At 38.0% G+C, this 26801-nt stretch overlaps 1 protein-coding gene and 1 non-coding gene across 5 annotated transcripts in view; one reads left to right on the top strand and one right to left on the bottom strand.

Moving 5' to 3' along the window:
* The window catches only part of CFAP95 (cilia and flagella associated protein 95), a 150371-nt gene that overhangs the window by 94993 nt on the left and 28577 nt on the right, over positions 1–26801 (bottom strand). For 3 of the 4 annotated variants that reach the window (XM_063081062.1, XM_063081061.1, XM_063081063.1), the window contains exon 2: positions 23533–23633. In XM_063081062.1, coding sequence (XP_062937132.1) covers positions 23533–23633 — 101 coding nt within the window. Of the gene's footprint in view, positions 1–14860; positions 15013–23532; positions 23634–26801 lie in introns of those variants that run through there. The other variant, XM_063081060.1, reaches the window with a different exon arrangement.
* On the top strand, positions 5330–5403 carry TRNAI-GAU (transfer RNA isoleucine (anticodon GAU)). The gene has a single exon. It is a non-coding gene; the product is annotated as a tRNA-Ile (tRNA).

Below are 26801 nucleotides of genomic sequence, written 5' to 3' on the forward strand. Positions count from 1 at the left end.
ACTTAAATAATTTGAATTAATTACTCCAGAATAACATCAAATGATTTTATTATGTGAGCTTAAGGCTCATTTTAATGCACACGTCTGTGACTCCATGAGCTATGCATACTGAGTAGTAATACAAGGTTCTTTGGTTTCTGAGGAATTAACTTCACTTACATTAGAAACAAGTAAATAAGGGCTGGCTGGTTAGCTCAGTTGGTTAGAGCTTGGTGTTATAATACCAAGGTCAAGGGTTCAGCATCCCCATACCAGCCAGTGCCAAAAAAAAAAAAAAAGAAGAAACAAATAAGATTTTCTTCATAGAAAATAGAATCTAGAATTAAAACAAACTTCCATTATGAACTTCCATTTTCCCCTTTTCTTCCTAGAAATCATTTAAAAGCAGCAAAGTAAATGGAAAAATTAAAGCAAAGTAAAATTTTGACAGAACTAGAAGTTATAATCTCCAGATCATATTGCATACATGGGTTACTGAAAGCAGCCAAGATTCCAAAGCCAAGCGTAAGAAGTGCAGTCAAGAGAGTGTGGCGAGAATCACAGTCGTGAGATTGCCAAGAGGTGAGAATTTTAGAGTGTAAACCAAATTACATTTCCTGTAGTTGTGCAGATAAACTCTCACAAAGAACAATGGGAAATGCTAGGTAAAATGTATTTCTTAGCATTCCAACCCACTAAAAGTAAGAGCTGAAAATCCAGTGGGGAATTTCCAGGCCAATTTTGGATAACAAGTGAGATGAGCAGAACTCCAAAACACCAAACCTGCTGATGCCCTCAGTGTGTTTGCCGATATTGCACCTGGGCAATGTCTTCAGGCTAAGGTTCAATGACTGCAGGACTAGAGGGACAAAAGTCTAGCCCCAGAGCCCATCCTACGAGGAGAGTTTCACAAGAAAGTCTTCCATATGTGATAAACATTGGGTTCACCAATACAATTTCTCTTGCTTTCCTGGGCATACAAGAAGTTAAAATTCCCAGCCTTTGTAGTTAGTAGGGCTGTTTGACTAGTTCTGGACAATAAAACAAATATAAGCATAAATGATATGTCATTTCTGGACTAAGACAGTGAAAACAATTCTTGACTCTTTCTTCTTCCGCCAGAGCAATAGATGATTTTCCAGGTAATGGAGCCTCACTCAATCAGCCTGAGTCCTAGATTATCTATGCAGAAGAGTGCCCATCCCCCACCAAAAACCTACAGCAGACATTGCGTGAGCAGGAAAATAAACCTTTATGTAATAAGCCACTGAGATTTGACGGGCTGTTTGTTATCAAAGATTAAGCCTAGCCTAGTCTAACACAGAAATTAGTACTAGAAGTGGGGTGGGTGCTGCTGTAGCAAAAATCTACAATATATGGTGTTAGAGACAGGCAGAAGAAAATAGGAAACTGCAAAGGACAGTTGGTTACCGCAGTAAGTGCAAAGTCAAATTATGTACCTAGTAAGACTGAGAAAGAGATTAGAACAGTTTATTAGTTCTGTGCGTAAATTGCTTTTGGCTGTTTTTGCCAAGGTATTTTTAAAAAAAGAATGAGATGAATTCAGGAAATAATTGGTTGGTGTACAAGAGAAACTAAAGGGAAATAATAGATTTCAGAATTTGGGGTCCTTGAAATGTTAGAAGGGTGAACAACTTTTAGATCCCAAACAGTAAGAGAGAAAACCTAGAAAGACTTTTTTGAGGCAAAGGTCCATTAAATCTCAGTCTTGCAGCAAAGTTCATCCTGTTGTTAGAATCACCCAGTAAACTAAGTTGAATTACAGCCGTCAAAAGACAAAATTACAACAAATTTGGTTTAAAGACCTAATTCGCTTTTATTTGCTATTCTAGGATTAGGCAACACCTCATTCTACAAAACAATGAGCTGAGCAGAGGAGGCTGGTTTTATAGACAGAAAAGGGCGGAAGAAAGCAGAAACAGAAAACAAAAGCAGACTGGTGATTTCAAAGTTACTTTCCTTATAGGGTTAAAACAGAGAGCTTCCTTATTACACTGACTCGGGTTGACTAGAATCTCCTGTGTTTTGGAAAACTGGTCTGTTTGCAAGTTCAGTGGCATTTAGCACATGTGACTCCATTCTGATTTGGTATAGTCTCCTGGGGCGTAGTGCAGCAGGTTAGTCCTAAACAATGGCTCCCATAAACTTTCACAGAGCCAATATCTGATTAAGGAAATGGCCAGACAGAAAATCCTAGGGTTTCTGAGTCTCAAAGTAACATTCAGGGTGCTATGAGGAGAAAACGTAAAGAAATATAGCCAGTCTGAAAACTTTGTCTACAAAGAATTGAGGGTGAGGTTGGTTATTAGCAAGTGGAACTAACTGGATTCAAATAGATAAGAAACTTACTTTTTAAGTTCTTAAGAACTGTACTTCCAAATAAGCCAGGAGTTTGTATTTTAAAATCCTTTAACTGTTCAATATTTAAAATATCCTTGGCCTCCAAATTTCTGGGAGCAGAAAATGAACAGATTGGGCCACACTCAAGAAGGCATATTCTATAACACCTGCTGCAGGTATGGCCAAGGAGAATGATGGAAAAGGAAAGACCACACTCAGAGCAGAGCCAAGGACCACAGCGAGCAATGGGGAAGGGAAGGAAGCTGCTCCCAGAAAGCAGAATCAGGGTCTAATCATGGAATGCTCCTGATAGCAGGGTAGGGCTCCTAACAATGCCTGCTTGACAGGATTTCAGAATTACTATGGACAGATGACAGCCTTCACTCCCATCCTTCTTTCTGAGCAGGAATGCTTATTACAGTTATCCTGTCCCTGTCTCACTATTGTATATTGGGTATGGCAGGCGGAGGGGGCCCACATAATTTGTCTTTTTGCTTTATAGGCTTTTGAATCAAGAAGAGTCACAGGTAGACTTGGTAGAGAAAACATGGCACAACATGAGCAGACCCTGGACTTCTGACCTGTGACTAGATGGAATTTGGGTCATTTTCCTGAGGTAAATGGGTAAAGACAGACTACACATGGAAAGAGTGAGACCAATATTTGATGATCTGCCTATGAATGCTACTTCAAAAATGAATGGAACTTTCACAAAAATTAAGAAAAAATATTTTAATACATTTGAAAAATATAAATGATATTCTCTGACCACCATGCAAAAAACCTAGAAATTAATAACATTTCTTAAGAGATCATTCTTCAAACTGGAAATATTTAAACACTTTATCAAACAGCTCTTGAGTCAAATATCAATGCAAACTTAAATTGCTAAATTTCTCAAAAATATAGGCAAATGAAAATACCATTTATAATTATCCATAGGATATAGCTAAAGTAGTACGTAGAGAAAAATTCAAAGCTTCAAGTATTTGTATCACTTAAAAATGAAACAAGGAAAACAAATAAATGAAAGTGTAATTCAAAAACATAGAAAAAGAACAAGCAAATGAAAAGAAATCAAGATGGTAGAATAATTAAATAAGACAATTAAATGAGTTAGAAAACAAAAAAAAAGTAGAACAAAAAATAAATAAATAAACAAAATAGAAAAACTCCTACCTAAGAAATCAATAAAAAGCTCATGGGGATACAAACAAAATAGAGGAACATAATATCCATAAAATGAAATATTATTAAGTAATAAAAAGAAATGAAATACTGGTAAAAGCTACAACATGGGTGAATCTTGAAAACATTATGCTAAGTCGAAAGGACCATATATTGTATGAGTTCATTTACATGAACTATCCAGAATAGTCAAATCTATAGAGACAGAAAAATAGATCAGTTGTTGCCTAGGGCTTCAGGGCTGAGGACTGGAAGAGATTTTGGGGTAAGGGCTAAGGGGAACAGGGTTTATTTTGGGGGTAATGAAAATGTTCTAAAACTGATTGTGGTAATGGATGCACAACTCTGTGAATATACTAAAAGCCATTGAATTATACACTTTAAAAGAGTAATTTGTATGGCATGTGAATTATATCTTAATACAGTTGTTAAAAAATAAAATATAACCATCAAAATAGAAGAAATACTTTAAATCATTAAAGACTACTTTCCACAACTCTATTCCAGTATATTTGGAAGGCTAGATGACATACATAACTTCTTAAGAAAAAAAATTTATCAAAATTGCCCTCAGTAGAGACAAAAAAATTTAAACAGATGATTTCTAAGGAAGAAATAGAGAAAGTTGTCAAAGAGCAAAGAGTTATTCCCCCAAATAGTACTAGGCCCAGATGGTTTTACAGTGGGAGAAAATTTCTTACTTGTACCTGAATGTGTGGCAGGACATTTGCTGTGCCTTGACCTGCTCATCTCAGAGCCACATGGGCATGGGCTGGGCCAGTAAGACGCAGCACGTTCCATTCACCACACTGACTTTGAAGTGTAAGCACACCAGAGGTAGCCTTTCCAAATTACTTCTACTTATTATAGGATTGCCATGGGTCAAATGTGTCCCCCAAAAGTTCATGTACTGGAAACTTAATCTCCATTTAACAGTGTTAAGAGGGTGGGAAATCTGATTATGGTATTTGAAAGATGGGGTCTTTCTGAGGTGATTAGATTGTGAGGACCATGCCCTAGTGAACGGATAGTGCCATTTGTGGAGTAATGGGTTGATGGTTTAATGGGTGGTCATGGGTACGGTTCTAATAGCTTTACAAGGACAGCAAGTAAGCAGGTGAGCTCTCTTGCTCAGCCCATTTTCGACATGTGATACCCTGTGTTGCTATAGAAGAAGGACATCCATTGATGAAGGCCCTCACCAGATGTGTTCCCTGGACTTTGGACTTCCAAGCCTCCAAAACTCCAAAAGAAGTAAATTTTATTTCTTTATAAATTACTCAGTTTCAGGTATTCTCTTATAAGCAACAGAAAATGGACTAATACAAGCATTGTTTAACATCCTTGTAAAAAAAAATCCCAATTAAAAAATCATGCAATCTATCCAGACTAAATTTTTCTAATAATTCATATAATACATAAAGATTTTTTCCAACATCTGGGTAGAAGGTCACAATATCTGAACCTCTAGGAGTTTGCCTGCAATGGTCTATTGGTTGCTCTACTGGCATGCACTTCTGTAAGGAAAGCCGGTGTCATTGACCTCTGAAAGCTCAGGATTCTTATATATAATGAATGGAGAATTCCCTTTCTGAGACTTGATCTATGACTGGATCTATTAGGAGTGTTGCTGTTCACACCCTTGTTATGAATGGCCATATGCAAACTAGCTAACCTTAAGGTGTTGACCCTAGATACATGTTAGCTCAGTTGTTCCCACCCATCTGGCTGTAGGTTTATGTAAAATTGGGCATCATATCAATAGATGGATAAATGTTATTAAGATGCTATGGCCGTGGCTGGCTGGTTGGCTCAGTTGGTTAGAGCATGGTGTTGATAACACCAAGGTCTAGGGTTCAATCCCTGTACCAGCCAGCTACCAAAAAGCAAACAAACAACAAAAAATGATGCTATGTCTACTCCAAGACTAAGAGTTACAATTCTTAATTCACACACTCTACATCTCAAGATACCAGTCATTATGTGACAAAAAATGCCCACACATCTTTCCAAAGACTCTCAGGAAATGGATAGTGCTGCCCTCAGTTGAAAATGCATGTGCCATACTTTAGTTCTCCTTGTGGATCCTAGAGGCTAGGTGAACCTCCTCTTGGAAACTTTCCCTGGTCCAACAGGCCTAAGTTAAATGCCCTTCCTGGATGCTCCCAGAGCACACTGCTTACCCCTAATCATAGCACATACCACTGTGCGTTGCAATTGCTCTCTTAGCCTTCCCTAGTCCTGTCTCTGGTCACAGTAACATCTGACCTCCTAAAGGCAGGGGAGGATGTCACGGTCACTGTCAAATCGCCAACCCAGTAGAGTGCCTATGACATAGCAATAGATCCATAAATATATTTTTAATAAATGCAACTCAGAAGAGAACTCTTCATCTGGAAAGAAAAAACAAAAAAAAAGAACAGTGATTTTTTTTTTTTTTTTTAAAGCTCATTTAATGTCTCTGGTTCCTGGCTGGGTAATTCAGAGCTTTTCCAAGTGCTTAAAAAATTGTGACAAGTCATTCATTCTCATATTTTAATTGCAAAATACTCTTCCTATAACTTACTATAAAAGTAGGCTAAATTCTTTGCAATAAAATTTACTTTGCAATAAATAAATGATATTATATTAATTCTCCCATTTAATTGAACCTGGAACAATCTGATTAGGAATCTAATATCTTAGCAAAGAAACATATTATAATATTTCTGCTAATTAATTATCTTTGTAAATGCATCAAAACTTAGTTAAATCAGAATTTAAAAAATACACAGTGTAACTAATAACAATTAAAATATAATTGTATTTCAAAATGAAATTAAGGAAACAGTAATAAAAGGTTAGTGTCTATTAAAAACAATAATACTATATTCAAATTTATTCACAACTGACTTTTTCAAAGCACCACAAAAATATGTTCACCTAATCTCTACACGAGATTTCTGTTTTCTGCTCATTACATCTCAGGTCAATTTTTTTAAACTGCATTGGGTAGGTACAGGATGGGGGGGAGGAGGAGTTTATAATCAAAATAACGTCAAACAGATGAAATCCCCAATATATTAATGGGTTATGTTCTAAATTTTTGCTGTAAAACTGGGTGTTTGGCATTTGGAATTCCCTCTCCACTACAGTAGCTATCTGCAGAACTGCCAGCCCAGCAGTCCCTCTTTCTCCTGGGTAGGTTCAACTTGCTCCATGGCTACTAGAGAGCTGCCGTTTTCCCATTTGACCTTGCACAATCATATGACCGCAAACAGATAGTTGGCCCAAGGATAGACATCTGACCTGAAATTTTATTATCCAGAACTGAAAATACCTTAAAGCCAAACTTTCTTTGTGAGATGAAGATGTAAGCTATATGTTTCAGATCTGCAGCAGCCAAGTTTCCCACAGTCTTCCATGTTAAGATGAAGCAAACACACAAAGAGCAGAAGAGAGAAATGAAGTGAGACCTGGTAGCATTTACATCCTTGTTCCAGTTGTTCCTAAGGTCCATCTGTGTCCCTGCCCTTCCTCTTATCTAGTAATCAACCATCCATGAATATCATGAGTTAATGCATTCCATTTGCTTAAGCTAGTGTGAGCTGAGTATCTGTTAATTGCAACCAAAACAGTTCTGACCACATAGAAAATAGTACACACAGAAAATGGTACCTTGGGGGTGAGTTCCCAGGGCAACTCAGAGGTTTATCTAACAATTCTAGTGCTATAAAAAAAACCCCAGAGCTCTGCACCTGGGTTATCTGGGTGTCCATACACCAAACCTCTCCTCATCAAAATGTGACTAAGCTCCACAATTCTTGTCACCTCCTTCCTCAACCACGACACCTTTACCTAGAAAGAGATCATCAGTGAAGTAAAAGAAAGCTTAGTGAAAAAGTACTTGAGACTCTGTGAGAGGGAATGCTACAGCAGCATTACAAGGGTCTCCCACAGCCCGGTTAAGAGATGGTTGTAAGGGTAGGGGTTGGCTCATGTCAGAGGTACTTGTATACAGCAATGACCTTTCCTAATCCAACTGAGCCCATGTGGGGAAATGCCTCTTCTGTATACTCTGCTTTACAAGGGCTCATCTTGCACGCAAAACTGTTTTATTTTTGTAAATGCCAGTTAAGTTGAGCAAACCTTCATACAAAGGTCATAGCACAACTATCTATAACCACTAGTTTTCAGGAAAAGTGTTTTATTGGAATTTCATAAAAGAGAATACACTGAAAGAAAAATGTAGTCAGGGCAAAAGAAGGCAGGGTCTCATGGATTTCATCTTGAAAAAGTGAAAACTAAAATTCTTCCTCCCCCAAAACAATTATATTCAAAAGCATTTGTGGGTAATGTGCGTATGTTGAGGAATAAGAACGTACGACTAGGTTAAAAATAACTGTGGCGTAGGATCTACCATTATAGAACACAGACAAGAATGAAAGGGTGGTTAAACCAAATGAATGTGAATAGCATCATCCTTTTTATCCAACATAAACTAGCAATTAAAAAGATATTTTAAAAAGACTCATAATAAACCATGAAGAGTGACTCAGTCTCTGAAAGAAAAGAAGTATTATGTCTAAATTATGATCATTTAGAGAATGTATGCTTTGGGGGGAAAGCTGTAGAAAATGATATAAAATTATTTTAAGTAATTTTACTTTATTCTTATTATGAAAATAATACACATTCCCTATGGAAAACATAAAAGTTGCAAAGAGAAAAAGAGGAAAGGACAAATAATCCATAAATCCACAATCCAGTAATACACATTTCATGTTATATGGTAAGTATCAGTCTTTTTTCAATGTCTATAGACACATATTTTTCAAGCAAAGAAAGGATCCAGTATATGCTTTTGTAAAAAACTTACTTATAATGAGATTATATTTTCAAATATTAATCTTTGCACTTATCTCTTTACTAAATCCTCTTTAAAATAACCTTTGCTTTAATAAATCAGAGGCATCTGCATTTGCCTTAGGATGAATTAGGACTGCTTCACTAGAAATATGAAGAAAAATAAAACGTTGCTTATTAACTTCTGACTAACACAATGAAATTTTTGAGTCCTGAGCGAGATATTTTTCTGGAAAGTCAGGCATTATTGAGAAAAAAAAGGGCTTCTAAATTCCTTAACTTCTATTAACAACTAGAAATGGAAGCTCCCAAATACACCACAAATAGGTTATATAACTTATCTTCGAAAAAGGAAAGGACACTTTGGAAAGTGGAAGAAGGGCTCTTGGTAAGTCTCAGGCCAACAGGAATAAACTATCTCGGGCAAACCACAGCATATGCTCACCCTCTCTACAGTACATTTAGATGGAAGCAGAGTTGAGGGTCATTGGGCCAGCTGCAGGCTACCATGTTGAGAGAGGATGTACCCCTACAACAGTGGCTGCAGGGGACCAGCCTAAGTCAGAGGCTGGGGGAGGACAAGCCTGACTTTGCAAGGATCTGCAGTACCAGTGAGAGCCAAAGTGGGACTGAATCTTTATACAGAGACACCTCAACAAACCAAGAGGATTAGCTACAAATTTACCAGCAGCAGGACCAGGATGAGGTGTGCACCCCCACATAGATCTGGAGACCTCACTCCCCTACCACCAAAATATCACACAACCTCAGTCCCTCACATACACACAGATGGCATTGGGGGAAGGAGTAGAGGGAGGAGGAAGGACTCAGAAAGAGTGGGCACTGTTCCAAAAGAGATTATTTTAACCTCAGACAAGCTGTTTGAACTCAAAGAAACAGAGATCAGCTTTCATTGGCATGTTTGGCTTTTTCTCTAGTTACCAACAATTGAGAAGTTATGAGGATCAGTTTTAGAAAATAAATTTTATATATGTATCTGAGTTGTATGCAAATTTCTTACTCTGCTACCCACTAGATAGTGAATATATTTCCATGTCCTTAGTCTACTATTACATCATCTTAAATGCCCACAAGTTATTATAATTTGGAATTTCTTAAAAGTATGAATTAAGAAATAAAAATATCTCCTTGAAGTGCAAATATCATTTGTCCCTACATTAATTGAAAATCTCCTTAGTACCTGTCAGTCCCTGATGGTATGTCATGCACTGCAACTAGGAACAGCACAAGTTTGGCTCTCATTTTTAAATTCTCTACTATTCTAAACAGAAGTCTAATGTGTTATACCCTTCCATACTCACTTATACAGAGGTGATATGCTTCATGCTTCAATGTTGTCCTGTTGCATCAGGATCATGGCTGTGAAAATCACCTCTGGTTTTATTCTAGCTGGTCATTTGATAAACATTAACTGAGCACCCTCCGTGTTCTTATCCCTTGTCCCGAGGCTTGCTCTTCTCACTTCTCACTATTGACCAAAAAACCCCTTTAAAGCCTCTTCTCTTCCCAGCTCAAATTATATGCCGTATGCATGGAAACCATATAACCAGACTTGTCTTAAATATGCATGTAGTAAGAGTCAGCAAGCCTTCAACTGAGGGCCTCAGTCTATATTAAAGGTGGGAGGGCTGGTAAAAGGGGAAGCCCTTATGGATTTCAGCAAAGGGGCAGGCTGCTGCATGTGGTTACTAAAGGGGCTTTGTTTTTTTCTTTGCTTTTTATCCTAGATCTTGAGTGTGTGTTGAAGATGTAGGAAGACAGGGTTTCTGGCTAGCTAAGATCTACATAACTCTAGCCTGGTCCTCGGTGATGTGAAGTACTCTAAATACTCCCAGGTTAGTACCCAAGGAAATTATTGATTAAATACAGGAAGAATGGTACAGCAAATCAGAAAATTCAGACACTATTTTCTGCTTAAGTGCACTAATGGTGTTCTGGTGCCTGAGAAGTGGGTTCTCCTCTGAATGTGAAGTACCTTAAATACATATGACCTCCTTGTCCAAATAACACAATAGGGTGCAAATCTGAAGAGGTTTACAGAAAGATTCATTTTCCCCTTTAATTTTAATTTATTACCCTGCACATATGAAGTTCCTTACCCCACAATTTTCACCACATTTTGTTTTTCTTCCTTTTATTCCCTTTCTCTTTCTGCTTTCTTCCTATTATGGGGGATTGCAGGGAAGAGTAAAACACCCAGGCTCATTAATTTAGGGCTTAGGCAGGAAAGAAGAGTAATTGAAATTACAAATACATAAAATTAACTTGAGTCCTTAAAACTAAGTATCACCATGGAGACCAGAGCAGGAATTGTCTCCATGGAGATCTGAATGAATTTCTTTGCTCTAAATTATTATTACTTGTTACCAGATGTTAATTTGGCCAAGGAAAAGATGAGAATGAATGAATGAATGAGTGAATGAATGAATGAGTGAGTGAATGAATGAATAAGATCAAGCCTCACATTAAAGAATTTATTAAGGGCAAGTCTAAATTGTTCTGATTCTTAGTATTCCATTATTCCAATGAGTGGGAAGATATCCCAAGAGAAAATTTCCCCTCAATTCAGATTTTCTAACGAGAGCTTGATGATATGGCTCCATAATTGCTACAGGAGTGAGGAAGGAAAAGATAACTTCTAGAAAACTTATCTCTCACTCAAAAACATCAAGGTGTGATTGGAGTGATGTGGCTCTATTGACCTACCACTCCAGCTGCAAGGAAGAGATGGGAGATGGCTCTTTGGCAATTTCTTATCCCACTTATGGAACAGAGATATCCCCTAACAACCATTCTGAGTATATCACTTTATCATGGTTATCATACACAACTGTTTTTAATATGTGCAGTGAGGTCAAACAGACTTGTATTAGATGCCAGATAAAGAGAAACACAGGAAACATCCAAATGTTTAAACTATAAAGTCAGAGGTAAGTCAGAATATCTCCCAGTTACAGATTTTATGTTGTAAGTATAGGTACTGTCACTTAATTGATCAAATACTCAGTTGAGAGACCACCCAAGTGGTGTATTATAGATATTTGGTGTTCATCAATTAAAAAAAAAATCACTAATAAAATATATTAAAATTCAGTAAAAATTGTAATATATAACAGAATAGATCAATAGAAAGCAAACAATTATGACCAAAATGCATATAAACAAAGTGTTCAATGACATTATTCATTTAGAAATTTATACAATCTGAATTTTATGCAGATTTTCTAGGATAGATCTTGGTGATTGGTTGGATGGAGAAGAAAAACAAGAATCCCAGTAATACAGCCAGCTCAGAAAATGCTAGAGTTTCTCAAATTTTAAAGTTGATTCTTATCATTTGTATGTTCTATAAAGTCACAATTAGCAAACACTGAACAATTGCTCCTAGCGAAAATATAGGCTTAAGTTCCTGTGAGACTCTGGTTTATTTTTGTCAACCAATCAATACATAACCTTGTTTTACATGTGTTTCTGTTTAAAGACATCTTATTTAATCTATGTGTTGATTCACTAACATTGAACTTGCTGCCAAAAGCACTATAACTTACATCTGAATGAAGCTTATCTGACACATGTATTTTCTCTGTAAGGCACCTCACAGCCTTCTTGTGCTTGGGTACACTAGACAGCACTTTAGCACGATGCCTGGGGGCCATTTTAACAATATCATCAACAAAAAGCACAAAAATGCAAAAACATGTAGCATTAACTACACCGTGAAAGGGATGTTTACTGTATGAGAAGTGAAACAAAGAAGGTTAAGTGTCATATTATTGGATCTCAGTTGGGAACATGCACGTTGGGCGACTCAAATTTTTTTTCACCACTCTGCACATGTCTGCGAATGACCACAAAAGTGCCTCAAGTATTGATTTTGAGTTACAAATACATGTTAGCAAGTAGGTGAATTTAGAAATACCAAATCCACAAATAATGAGGATCAACTATATTTGCCAGCTACAGAGAACCACTTCTAATTTCTGTGGTGCTGCTTCCCACTATCCCATCACACTTGCCTGTTCTCTTGGGTCCATGTATGGAGCACCTATTCTTCCTCCAAAACCCTGCTCAGGAAACCACATACACACACACACACACACACACACACACCATTACCTATGCTTCTTATACTCATCTCTATTTTGTACAAATCAGATGAAACTCAATTTATTAAAATTATTCTCCTTGAGGAGGGTATTTCACTGGCCTATGAAATTCCTTGAGGTCAAAGACCATGTCCTAATACTCATACATATAAATAACCTTTACTGTGCTTACTATGTGGCAGACTATATGTTAAAAAGGGTGCTTCACATACTAATACCTCATTTAATCTTACAATAATCTTATCCTCATTTTACAGTTGCAGAAACAGAGGCCTAGAGCAGTCAAGTCACTTGCCATATCACATAGCAGTAGAGTTGGTATTCAAACCTAGAGCCCAAACTTTTAACCATTATGTTATATTGAATAAATAGTATTGGCTACCATACTATTGACTGCATACTATGTTCCAGGCATGAAGCTAAATGCTTTACACGCTTATCTCATTGAATTTGTTTTTCCATCTCTGTATTCCCAACACGTAGCAAAGTGAATGACACATAAATGCTTGCTGGGTTGAGTCTAAGTCTTCCCGTTTTCAAATTTTCTTTCTATAACAAACAGCATGAGAGCCCTCCACATTTTCAGCAGTGGCTGGAATGATTTACAGAGTTCCGCTATCTTTCTCCCCTTACCAGGTTCGTCACCTCCTTCTCATTTATGTTCTTCTGTGGTTTTGCTATTGATGTCTATAATGTTCACAGGCAACTTTTCAAAGCAATTGTAGTGCAGCAGAGAGCAGAAGCACTATCCCTTTGCAAAAGGTCTTTCTCTTTAACAATAACTTGCAGTGGTGATTTACATTACAACCCAAGTCAGAGTAACAGAACCACAGAAGAGCTAAGTGTTTTGCTTGAGGGCCATGAGGTAAGCCCTATATGAGGCTAAAAGAGGATTTTCTGTTTCTCAGCATAGCTTTGAATTCCAAATCTATATAACCTCTCATACTGAATTCAAAGTAGGCAGAGTCAGTTTTAGGGATGAGAAGTAAAAGGAAGTAAGTTTGTGGGAAAGCAGGGAGTAGGCTTTAGAAAGTTTACAAGACAGAAACTGCAGGTCTAACATACATTACATGAATAAATGGGATCTAGTAAGGCTTAGCTCTAGGGCTAGCATCAAAATCATTCATCTCCTTTCAAAAGCAAAAGTATAAAGTAGATAAAATGTGTGACTTCTTTTCATATCTCTCTTTCTGCCCACCTCCCCCAAATATTCCAAATTCTCTGAAACTAATTACTGTCAACAGTATAGCCAGGAAAGTTGACCCAAAGAAAAGAATCCTAACTGCCCTAAAAGTCCCCACTTTTCTCCCAGTTATAAGTCATGGTGTTGCTAATGGTCACTGTGACATTTAGTAAAAAAGAGAATCTCTGAATGAATTCCAAGCCCAAAACCTAAAGCACAGGAAATAAGCCAAACGCTTCCTGGGGCCAGGCAAGTACTACGTTTCTGAGTGAAGTTACTAGAGGGAGAACAAGTACCATCTTAAGGAGTGGCCAGCGCTCAGCTCCGGTACGTTCATAGCTCCCAGGAGGAATAAAATCCTCTCTTGGCATGCCTTTCAACATTTCAGGAGAAGACATACTCTGATTTTTATGTAAATTTCCTAGTTTTTAATATGGCCAACTAATTAAAAAGAAAAAATGTAAACAGTACAGGCCGAACAAACTATGTCTGTTGGTCTTACCCAGTGGGAGATGCCAGTTTGCAATCTGTGGCCAGAAGAGTCCTGGTAAGTAGCGTAGGGGATATTTAGGAACCTCTTCCAAATCACTCGGTGTGCCCTCCCACCCCCAAGAAATGACAGCCCTGGAAGCTGGTCCTCTGAACATACATCTCCCTCCTGCTGTGCCCCTGGCCTTCTAACGGGCCCTGCCTTTCATGAATAAGTACTTGTCTCAGAAACATGATTTTCAGGACTCTGCAAACACCCCCAACTCCTTCCCCTGAGTGGATGACCTCAAATCTCAGCTGTGCAGGGATTCGGCTGCAGATCTCAGGGTGAGCTGGGGAGCGGTTTCTGCAGGGCTCTCCTATCCCCTCTTAAGCTGCCCCAACTCTCACTCCCAGCCTCTCCATCTCTCCTTCCAAGGTCTGTTTTCCTTTCCTTTCTCTCTTCTCTCCTGTCCAGTTCCTCTCTCCTCTCACCTTTTTCTCTCTCCTCTTTCTTCTCTTTTCCTCTTTCTCTCCTCTTCTCCCTCCTTTCTCATTCTCTTCTGCTGCTTCCTTACTTCTCCCCTGTCCCCTCTCTACTACTCTCCTTTCCTCCCCTGTCCCACCCTTTCCCCTCTCCTCCCTACCCCAGTACCTCAAGGAGAATAATTAGCATTATTATCCCGAGAACTTCGGGGAGCTCTCTCACCAGGAATACACCAACACTGGCTTCGAGTATCTCTTGTGATGGGAGCGGAGGGTCAGGGAGCCCTTGCGCTGCAGCAGGTCCGTGGGTCCGAACTCATACCAGCGTTGCCTACTGTCGCACCAGGCCTGGCAGGAGTTGTCATGAGTCTCCATGGACGCCCTCGAGGTACAGACCTCGGAGGATTTCCCTCTACACCTGTCCTGCCCCGCACGACTACAAGGACCAAGATTCGGCGTCTCTTATCTCCTAAGCAACCTGGGGCGGGGTCAATGAAGGGGCGGATCCCTTCAAACTAATAGCCCTGGTTTCCTACACAGGGCAGTTACTAATGAGAAACTACATTTCCCAGAATGCAATGAGGGTAGCAACCATACACTACAGGCGTTCGGAGGGGGAACTGCGTCCTGGGATTTGTAGTTTCTTCCATCCACCAGCCTAATCCTCGAGGAGTGGCTGGGCGGAGTTAAGGGAAAGCGGTGGGTTCATTAAGGACTAAGGGGATAACAAAATCCCTGAGCCCGGAATGGGTCTGTTCGGGCTGTCCTTGTGGAAGTTCTTTTTACCACCTATCATCTGTTGCCACCACACCTTTTGCTTACAAGTTATTTAAATTTGACTGAAAAGGAGCAAGAGAACACCCCTTCAAACCCCAAATTACGTCACAGCTATACAGCTTTCCTACCTGCGAAAGAGGAGGAACAGAATCATCCAGCAAATCAGCTAAAAATTTTAAGGATCAAAAAGCCTGGTTCCAGTTTCAGCCGCTCTCTTAGCCTCTCTAAGCTTTTCTTAGTTTCTTCCTCTGAAAAAGGAAGGAGGGGAATGGGACAGTGGAGTGGGGTGGACACAAGAATCTGAGGTCCCTTCGGGCTATGACACTGAAAGACTACCCGTAGGTACAGTTTAGGGCTCCAGGAACTCTGCTCCCCAAGACTTGCCAAGTTCTCCTCATTGTAACTTTTGATATTTTGTGACAACACAAATCCATCACCTTATTGTATTTTCAGTTATTTGTGGGAAGATTTCAAAAAGATTATGGCATTGCCTTCAAGAAGTCATCGGAGAGATGTGTTATAGTAGGAAAGGTGCCTATTCCATTTTCGACTTTCCAAGAAAAGAATATTTAACACATCAGAATTCTCCTTCCCCACCCCAGCTGAGCAACTTAAGGGCATAAATGGACTTATTCATGGCCACCACTCTTACCAAGCTTCGTACTTAGTATATGGCATCTTTTCAGAGTGTTGAATGAATGAATATTATGCTTGATTACCTTAAATTTGCTGAGGTTTCCATTAATTTCAGAAGTGTCTTACTTTAAGAAGACCACATGTATACGAAAATTCAAACTTAAAAAGACAAATTAAGAGATAATTCACATTACAAATAAATTCTCTAGTTTACAAAAGATTTATTATAGTGCTCTGATAAACAGTAAGATGCTCTTTTGGATCAGATTTTACAAATTTGATTACACACAACTACTAAGTGCTTTTCTGTGACCTGTGTTGCACATTGTGGGCACCTGTGGTATGCTAAGGTTCCTATTTTACTGACAGCCACAGTTAAAACCAAATAAATAGCCCACCATCACCAGCTAAGTGCTAGTAAAGTGACTACTGTTTTAGCCCTTTTCTTCTTGAAGGAATGAAAAGAAAAATATGTTAACTTTAAAACAGTAAACAAGATCCATGTCGAATTCAATTCTCTCTAATCAAAGCATAGCATATTGCTGTTGCTCCAAAAATGTTACCATCACTACTATCACCTGTTTGTGTGTTTATTTTACTTGTACTTAAAGTGGTAGTGACATAATATATGTGCAACCAATATGTCAGGTCTCCACAGATGATTTAACTCAAGCATGGAAGCTGCCCAGAGCCAAGCTCTTTCCACAATGCATGAGTGTGGCAGAGATTTAAAAGTTTTTCAGCACACCACATAGTGGTAAGCTAAGAAAACAAACAAAACATAGCCTGCTATTTTAGTGTTCCATAAGCCAAGCTGACCACTTATTTGAGTTTGAGAATATGCTTTTTGTTATACTCTTTTTTTAATGTCAACTTTATAAACTTTATTGTCTTCTGTGTCTACTAAATACTTTTCAACATCCTTGGACTGGACATAGATTAATTCCCTGATATCCTCAAGTTCAGATGCATTCTATTCCCTTTGTGTACATCAGTGCGTTCTATAGAATTTTTGGTTTCTTGATTCCATATCAGTAAAATAGGAATAGAACAGCACTTATCACAGAGAGATTTTGTAAGAGTGACATAAGATAATAAATACATTTAAAGCAGATAGAACAGTGCCTAACAGATGATCGGCCCTCAATTAAATTTCAGTTACTACTGCTATTATTACATCCTGACTTTGTCTTTATCATTGGGAAAAAGTACCCTAAAATGTGGTTGTTATTTGTGTGGAGTTTCCTAAGTATACTCACTATGTTCCAACCTTTGCCTGTTTACAAGGTCTTTTGAATGAATATCTTTTTTTTTTTTTTTTTTTTTACCATATATAGAAGTTAATAGTCTGAATCAGAAAAATGTTGGCAAGATCTTTGGATATGTTATCAGTGATAACGATGGTTTTGTATTCCTATAGAATTTTTTCTCTTCAAGACAGTAAATAAGCTATATGTTTCGTAAATGTGATATCACTGATCCTCAACACACTTGACTGATTCCTATTTTCCCCAATCTTCATTAAACCAATGAAGTACAGGGCTTAAAGCAATGCTTTCTATTTATATTAATCCCTTTACAACATAATATCCTTGGGGCGAGAAAATTAGAGCTCAAGTGGATGAAACAGGACTTTTACATAGGATAAGTGCAGGCAGACTAACTCTGGAAGAGGGAATCCATCTGAGCCTACTCATTTCTTTATTAGCTTTACCAGAAGAGGTTCTCAAGAAGAACAGAGCAGGACAGCAAACCTAAAACACATGTAAACCAACCACATGTAAGTGGCCACGGGGGCAAACCTCTTCACCACCCTTTTTTCCTTCAATCTTAACAATTTCTGCTCAATTCCCAAAAAAATCCCCTGCTCAGGACCTTCCAAAGCCACCATCAGCCTGTTCTCCCCCATCATTAAAATTACTTCTCTCTACTAAATATCGTTCAATTAATCTAAGAAAAGAATTTTAAATTACTTAAAAATTAGTTTATATCATTTCTATGTTGAATCATTTATATTAAAAACTCGTATTTAAATTGTATAGCACTCAGAAGGGAAAAACTAAGTATTGGCGTCTTAATCAAGAATTGGATAGTATTCTTTTTTCTAGTTTTCTAGGTATAGGGACCTCCCATCACCCACCAAATGTACACGTATGGGTTCCCTTTTGGATATTGTATATAAAGAAGTTGGAGTCCACCTGCTATGTCCAAATGAATAAGAGGTTCTTACTTTCTTCTTCCTCCCTCTTATTTCTCTCTCTTCTCCTTCCATCCCTCCCTCTGTTTCCTTCCTCTCTTCCTCCTTTGAGAAATGATAGAGATTTTGGAGTCAGACTCTATGCTGGATACCCAAGATAATCTGGTACGATTCAAAGTTATATAAAAAATATGAAAGAAAAATAATCAGACTTAGAAACCAGAGCCAGAATTTACATGAACAAACTCATGCCTAAGGACCCAGGAACTCTCAAAGGAGTCAGCTCTGGCAAAAGCTGCAATTTTCTTTCCTTTAACTATTCATAACTACCAGTGGTTTTTTCTTGGAATGATTCTAACCTTGAATGTGGTTTCTTTATGCTTCTAATCAGGATCATGAACCAATTATGCATCCACTTGCTCTTTAACCATTATCATCAACCAGTATTTATTAAGTGCTGACATGCAACAGGCATTATTTATGGAACTCTTACTATCAGCATGGGAGATTAATTTATTAAATATTCAGTGTATAGTATTCTATAATTCAGCATTTCCCTTATTTTAATATCTAATCCAACCAATAAGTGAAATGCTTTGGAAGAACTGTCCATACTATTAAGGTAAAATTTTAATATCCAGGATTAGTAATGACACGTTCTAACATAAATGTAGATTAGGGACTTCTTTAATATCCTCTAAATTGGATATCCTTAATTATTCAAAGATATTCAAATATCTATTTTCAACACATGTCTAGGCCCTTGGTTTCCTCCTCTTCTCCTTAGTGCTGCTTTGCTTTTTGGCACCTTCACTGCTTATTAGCAGCAAGAATGAGATGATTTAGCTACCAGTTAGCAGTTCTTATGAAAGGAGTGGAGCTTGAAGTTAATTTTAATGTTGTTGGAGATTTTTTGTTCCTCATGATTTTTAATCTGAATGAAGGAACCTCCTCACTTAGGAAAGAAACTCCAAGGAAAGAGTAGGCTCCTTTCTGCTTCTGGGTGGTGCTGAGCCTTTCTCCATATACGTGACACGCCCTGTCCTCCGCTGCATAGTGAGCAGGCTGGTAAGGAACAAACTGAGAGGCTTTCTCCTGAGTGTCAGGTGTATTCAGGTCGTTTCTGGTTGTTGAGTTTGAGTGAGCCAATCACATTGCTGAGGATGCCCAGTCACTGCTCTGGGGGTAGCGGTGAGGGGGCTCAGAGAAGAAGCTAGAAAACTTCCTGACCCTGTCTTTAAAAAAAACAGTACAGAAGGAAATGAAATTTTCACTGCTTTTGGGGTTGAATTTGAAGTCATCATCTAATTGCTTTAATATAAATTAGGTTCAGGGATTTTCTAAGCAACACTAATGATTTCTAGTTGAAGTTTTTCTAATAGTAGTGACTCAGCTACCACATTCTTTTTTTTTTTTTTTTTTTTGGCCAGTACAGGGATCAAACCCTGGACCTTGGCATCATGCTCTAACCAACATGGAGCTAACTGGCCAGCCCCAGCTAGTACGCTCTTGATGACAATTGACAGAAAGCTGAGTCAAACCAGTTAGGATAATAAACAGAATTTTGGATTCATACAAGTGGAGATTCTAGGAGTACATCCGGTTTAAGCACATCTGAATCTCAAGGCTTGATGATGTCTTAGGCTTTTAAATTTTATTTATTTATTTAATTTTTTATTTGTATTTTTTGGCAGCTGTCCCATTCATGGATTGAACCCTGGACATTAGTATTATCAGCACCATGTTCTAACCGACTGTGCTAACTGACCAGCCATTTGATGATGTCTTTGGGATGCTATTTCTCTACCTCTTGGTTCTGCTTTCCTTCTTGGGTTAGCTCTCCTCAGCTAAGCCCTCCCTGAGATGGCCACTGACTTACATTGTTCCCTCATTCCCCCACAACATAAAGTGTTTCTCTTTTCTCTAGCTCTAACAAAAGTACTGGACATGATTGGCCTGACTTGACTCACATGATCTGTTCCGAAAATATCACTAGCGCCAGGCCTAGAGGTGATGTGGTACTTTCCCCAGCTAGGTATGTGTCATGGATTCCCCTCCAGAGATGATGTCCATCCCTTCTGAACAATCTAGACTGCAAGTATTAGATCAGACTAAAGGGCCTACAGGGCAAAGTAGGTTGCTATTTCCAAAATAAGGGGAAAGCATGCCTGATAGGCAAAAAACAACAGATGCTCACTGTAGTAGATGGTAATAATAAAACATCCCATCCATACATCACTTTGTGGAATACTTCCACATATACTCTCTTACTTGGCCCTCACAAAAATTATGTAGGGTATTATATTAGTCAGGGTTCTCCAGAACCAGTAGGATAGATTGATGGATAGATAAGAGGAGATTTATTATGTGAATTGGCTTGAGTGATTACAGAGACTGAGAAGTCCCAATATCTGCTGTCAGAAGCTAGAGAACCAGGAAAGCCAGTGGAGTAATTCAGTACGAGTTCAAAGGACTGAGAATCAAGGAGGGCCTGTGATGTAAGTCTCAATTCGAAGTCTCAGAAACCAGGATCTCTGGTGTCTGAGGGCAGGAGAAAATGAATGTACCAGCTTAAGAAGAGAGAGAATTTGCCCTTCCTTGGCCTTTTTGTTCTATTTCATTCTATTTAGGCCCTCAATGGATTGGATGATGCCAGCCCACATCTGTGAGCGTGGATCTTCTTTACTCAGTCTAGTGATTCAAATGCTAATTTTCTCCAGAAACACCCTCAGAGACAGACCCAGAAGTAGTGTTTTACCAGCTATCTGGTATCCCTTAGCCCAGTTAAGTCAATTCATCATCACAGTAAATATTGTCATTTCTATTTCTAAGATGAGTAAACTGAATCACATCTATTAAGAGGCAAAGCCAGTCTCACATTCTTATCTTTAGATTCCAAAGAATCTGTTTGCAGGAATCTGTCTCTAGGACTACAGGACTATTTCCTCAGCTTAGCCATTACCTCTATAACTTTTGTCTCCTCTGGATATGGTATGATTTTCCATCTATGGTAGTAGGTAGCTGGTCAATTAGTAGTATGTTTCCAAAGTTCCTCCCTTGTTAATTTCCTTTGAAATTATACAATTAAATTCCCAAAAGCTGTCATAAAATATGGTCAAATAGTTTGGGTTTCTTGTTCCTTTGGCGTGTAACTGGTATCAAATTTCCTTTTTGTCCTAAAGAACATCTGCCCTACAATTTGCTTTGCTTTTATTCTTATTGTCTCTGTGTCTAGATTAATTTTCTTTCTCTGGGTAACCCGATCCTTCTGGGGTGTATGCATTGTCCCTTGTAGGACTAGAGGGCTCCAGTCTTTCTTCCTCAGTCTTTCTTCTGTTGTTACCCTAAAATCTAGAGATTGAAAAGAGTATCTGGATTTCTCAAATACTTCAACATAAACTTTTATTCCACAGTGGAAGATTAAAAGCTTTGTTTCCCCCAAAGCTGTGATTTTAGAACAAGTATGATCTTATTTTCATGTAAAATTCTAATGAAAAAAATGACCAAGATCTCAATATCCTTTACAAAATATTCAAAAGCCTATATCCAGTTCTATCAAGAATTACAGTTTTAAGGTTAAAGGAAACTATCCTGAAATATAAATTTCATTATACAGCTCATGCTGTGTTATTCCTTCTTATTTAACAGCATCTGTTCTATTTAGTTTAAGATGAACTGAATTCCTATTTCTGACTGAACCTTATTATTATCAAAAAATGCATCATATTTTCTTCCAGTATGAGAATATTTTGCATAAAGATTAATTGCCTTTTTTTTCTTGGCATATTACAAGGAGGACTGTTTCAGAAGTAAACTATATTAATGATTATCTGATTTGCCAATTTGAAGGAATTTTTCAGTTCTATCATACAAAATTTCCTTCCACAGAAAACATAGGGGAACCACTTGAGGATGCAGAACTGGGCAAAGATTTTATGAATAAGACCTCAAAAGCACAGGCGACAAAAGAAAAAATAAACAAATAGGATTATATCAAATTAAAAAGCTTCTGTATAACAAAGGAAACAATCAACAGAGTGAAAAGACAACCTACGGAATGGGAGAAAATATTTGTAAACTACACAACTGACAAGGGATTAATATCCAGAATATACAAGGAACACAACGATAAAAAAATGAATCTGATTAAAAAATGGGCAAAGGAGCTGAAGAGACATTTCTCAAAGGAAGATATACAAATGGCCAACAGAACATGAAAAGATGCTCAACATCACTAATCATCAGGGAAATGCAAATCAAAAACATATTGAGATAACATCTCACCCCAGTTAGACTGGCTATTATCAAAAAGACAAAGAATAACAAATGCTGGTGAGGATGTGGAGAAAGGGGAACTCATCTACACTGTTGGTTGGACTGTAAATTAGTGCAGCTGTTATGAAAAATAGTATGGAAGTTCCTCAAACAACTACAGATAGAACTACTGCACAATCCAGCAATCCTGCTACTGGGTATATACCCCAAGGAATGGAAATCCTCATGTTGAAAGGATACCTGCACTCCTGTGTTTATCACAGTTGTATTTACAATAACCAAGATAAGGAACCAATCTAAATGTCCATCAATGGACAACTGGTAAGGAAAATGTGGTATATATACACAATGGACTACTCCTCAGCTGTGAAAAAGAATGAAATTCTGCCATTAGCAACAACATGGATGAGCTTGGAGAAAATTATGTTAAGTGAAATAAGCCAGGCACAGAAAGAGAAATACCACATGTCCTCGCTCAAAAGTGGGAGTTGAATAATAAATAAATAAATAAATAAACAGAGAAAAAGAGAGAGCGAGAGAGAGAGAGAGAAACAACAATTACAATAATACGTCAAATTTCAGGAGAGAACAGAACTGTGGTTACTAGAAGTGGGAAGGAGGGAGGGGAGAGAGGTTAGTGAGAAATTGGTTAATTGACAAAAGGAATGATTATGTTTTGTAATGATGAATATGGTAATTATGCTGATCTGATCATCATATATTGTACACAGGTATTGATATTCAACTCCATATCCCACAAATATATATAATCAATTATGTTTCAATAAAAAAAATTTTTTTTCCACTATAGTCAGAAAGTGGGATAAATACTACTTCCAGATGGCTACAATTTCTTACTGTATGTCTAAATATAGAGAGAGTCATGGAATAAAGTAGCCTAGAACCTGAGCACTGGGAGTGTTTAGGTTATTTGGTACAGCATCTTAGCCAAAGTGGAGATGCCAAGGATACTTATTCTGCATCCACATGAGCACAGAGAGGGAGCTTACACTTCACAAAGGCAGCCCACTCCTGTATGTAAAAGGATGAGTTCCATCTTCTGTTGAGCTGAAGTGAACCTTCTTGCTAGATTCACCTGTTGGTTTTGTTTCTGGAAGACAAAAGATAAGTCTTATTTCTCTCTTATGAGGTCCTTTCAGGTATTTGAAGAGAGTTCCCATGCCTTCTCTTTTTCCAGATAAGGTAAACAAACCTACTTGTTCTTCATCTTCATTATGGCTGACACCTTCACATGCACATCACTCTGGCCATGTACCCCTTAAAAAGTGTTACTAGGAAAAGAACACAATGTTTTACTGAAGCCAACCCTGAAGACAGTGGGCCTACTGTCTCCCATACACTTGATTCTGTACATTAATTAGCAAGGCCTAAGCAGTGAGAAAGGAAGAAAGAAAGGATGGGAGAAAGGAAGGAATATAGGAAGGAAGAGAAGGAGAGTGGGAGAAAGGGAAAATAGATTAATTGAAACAACATCAGGGAGAAATAAACAAATTCAAAATATGTATATTTGGAGGGTAATACTAGGATCAGAACTAGCACCTGGAGACTAAGCCCTGGACATCTGGTAAGGTTGGAGAGCTTATACCAAGCCTCTGCGTCAAGCCAGGGAACTTTGAAGGGGTATATGAAAATACAAATCCTATATGAAGCAAAAGATCCCTACTTTAGGCTCTCAGGATTTCCCCACACTAAATTCAACAAATGTGAGCTCACAAGAAAATATTGTTAAACATAGAAGGAAATAAGCTAGGATGAGAAAAATGAAAATAACAGATTTCAATCCCCTTCTCTTCCCAACCCAGATGTATGAATTAGACACAGAATGTGAGATAACTCTGAATGGAAAGTCTAAAGAAACATATCTTGGATTAATAAAGCAATCTGATTAAGGAATAAGACACTATCAAAAATGGTCAGAGAAACTTTCAATGTGGACATGGATGCATCAATCAGCAGTTTCCTTCTCATCGTGGAAATCTTCTGAAAGACATAGAAATGTGGAAAACAAAGATTTTAATTTTGGTGAAATTAAGAGAAAGACTCTAAAATATTCATAAAGACTGCTGAGTGATTGTTTCCTTTAGTAGTCATGTGGCAGTAAGTGGAGAGAAACCTAACAGTGACATAGTAGGCAGGATCCTAAAATCCTCTCTACCACCCCCAAAATTTCCTGCCCTAATATGAGGGAATATGAAAAAAAGGATGAATGTTATATATTAGAGACTTTTTTTTTTTTTTTTTTGTCTTTTTTCGTGACCGGCACTCAGCCAGTGAGTGCACCGGCCATTCCCATATAGGATCCGAACCCGCGGCGGGAGCGTCACTGCGCTCCCAGCGCGGCACTCTCCCGAGTGCGCCACGGGTTCGGCCCTATATTAGAGACTTTTGACTTTCACTGCTGCTTTGGGCCAAGAAAATGTTCAGCTCTCTTGTAATACATGGCGTGTTTTGTTTTGTTTTGTTTTAAATTTAAATAAATTTATTTGCAAGAAAAAAACATCTGAACATCAGGTACAGTCTGATTCACAATGATCCAAAAGTATGTCATAACTCATTCTGGGAGTACTGTTATGTGTTTTACAGGAGAAATTCCATGTGGAGCATCAGCTGAACATTTATTTGTCAAAATTCATAAAGCCATCTAACCTGATTATTACACAATAGTTAATGACCATGGTACCGCAGTAAAAACATAGTATCAAATACTCACTACTTTGGGAGTTACAAACTACAATAAGGACAATTTAGGCCCCTTTTTAAAAAATAAAAATATTTCTATTACAGATTTATTTTAAACATTTTCAGTTAGATAAGGCCTTATGTATTTTCACTCACAATAGACAATAAAAGTGCCTTAAGTATCTGTAGGTAAAATATATGACTTGTTTGAATGTTTGTAGTCTGAAGTATACTTTGTCATGTATGATTTCAAATAAGAGAATGAACCGGTGCTGTGGCAAAATCCTGGCTGATGATCCAGATTCAAATAGTTTTCACGTTTGGTTAAAAAAACTTTACATCAGAGAAAAAAGAAGCGAGGGCGTAGAGAACCATCCTTCTTTTTCAATGAAGCAGTCTAATTCCAGAGAATGGGCTTTCCATTTTGAATTTAAAGTGTGTGGTCCTGAAGTTGTGTTCTTTCCAGTCCAAGGAGCTGCCTGCACTGTGAGGCAACACATAATAGTGAAGTGAGTTAGTTGGAAAGTGTTAACTGAACTACAGAGATGGTCACTGATTAAACAAGTTCCTGGAAGTCCTTGGGCCCACCCGGAGATGAAGATGAAGGGCAGCCACAACTATCAATACAAAAGAAAAATGTGCTCACCTAACTGCACACATGGAGCTTCTAGGGGAGTTAGTTCTTGACACAGGTCCCTGGTTGTAGTTTACAATATCTGCTTTCACTACTCTATGACTGTTCTATTTCTGCTTTAATTTGATTCCAAGGATTTCAGCAGATAGAATGAATATGATGTATGCAATATCATACCTGAGATTATGTCACATTACATGACAAAGGGGATTTTGCTGATGTAATTAAGAGTACTAATCAGTTGACTATGCATTAATCAAAAGAGGAATTATCTTAGTGGTACTAATCTAATCATATGAGCTCTCTGAAAGCAAAGAGCTTTCTCTGGCTGATGGCAAAAGGGAAAGTCAGAGAGATTTGAAATACAAAATGATTCAAGATGCTATTGCTGGCTCTGAAGATGAAAGGATCATGTGAAGGACTGGAGAGTAGCCTCTAGGAGATAAGAGTGGACTGTTGAGCTAAGAGTGGACTAGCAGGAAAATGAAGTCCTCAATCCTACAACTGTAAGGAACTGAATTCTACCAACAATCAGAATGAGCTTGGAAATGATTTCCTCTCCAGATAAGAGCTCAGCCCAGCTGAAACCTTGATTTTGGCTTTATGGGACCTTAATCAAAGAACCCAGACAAGCCTGCACAGACCTCTGTCCTATAGAACTGTGAGTTAATAAATGGGTGTTGTTTTAAGTTGTTGTTGTGGTAATGTGCTATGCAGCAGTAGAAAACTAAAATAATCATATTTCAGAAACTACTACTTAAAAAAATTCCTGAAGATGATGAATTACATCTTGAGGTGCAGAAACTATCCCTAATGAGCAGCGAATGGATTGGAAAGAGAATGAGGTGAAAGTTATCAAATGGCCCCCTTATGTTGATATAGGCTGAAAAGAGTCTACTAGTTTATATACTGCAACAGTATGAACGAGCCTAGTTCCTACGATCT

Source organism: Cynocephalus volans, chromosome 16 (genome assembly GCF_027409185.1).
Source record: "Cynocephalus volans isolate mCynVol1 chromosome 16, mCynVol1.pri, whole genome shotgun sequence".
Lineage (NCBI taxonomy): Eukaryota > Metazoa > Chordata > Mammalia > Dermoptera > Cynocephalidae > Cynocephalus > Cynocephalus volans.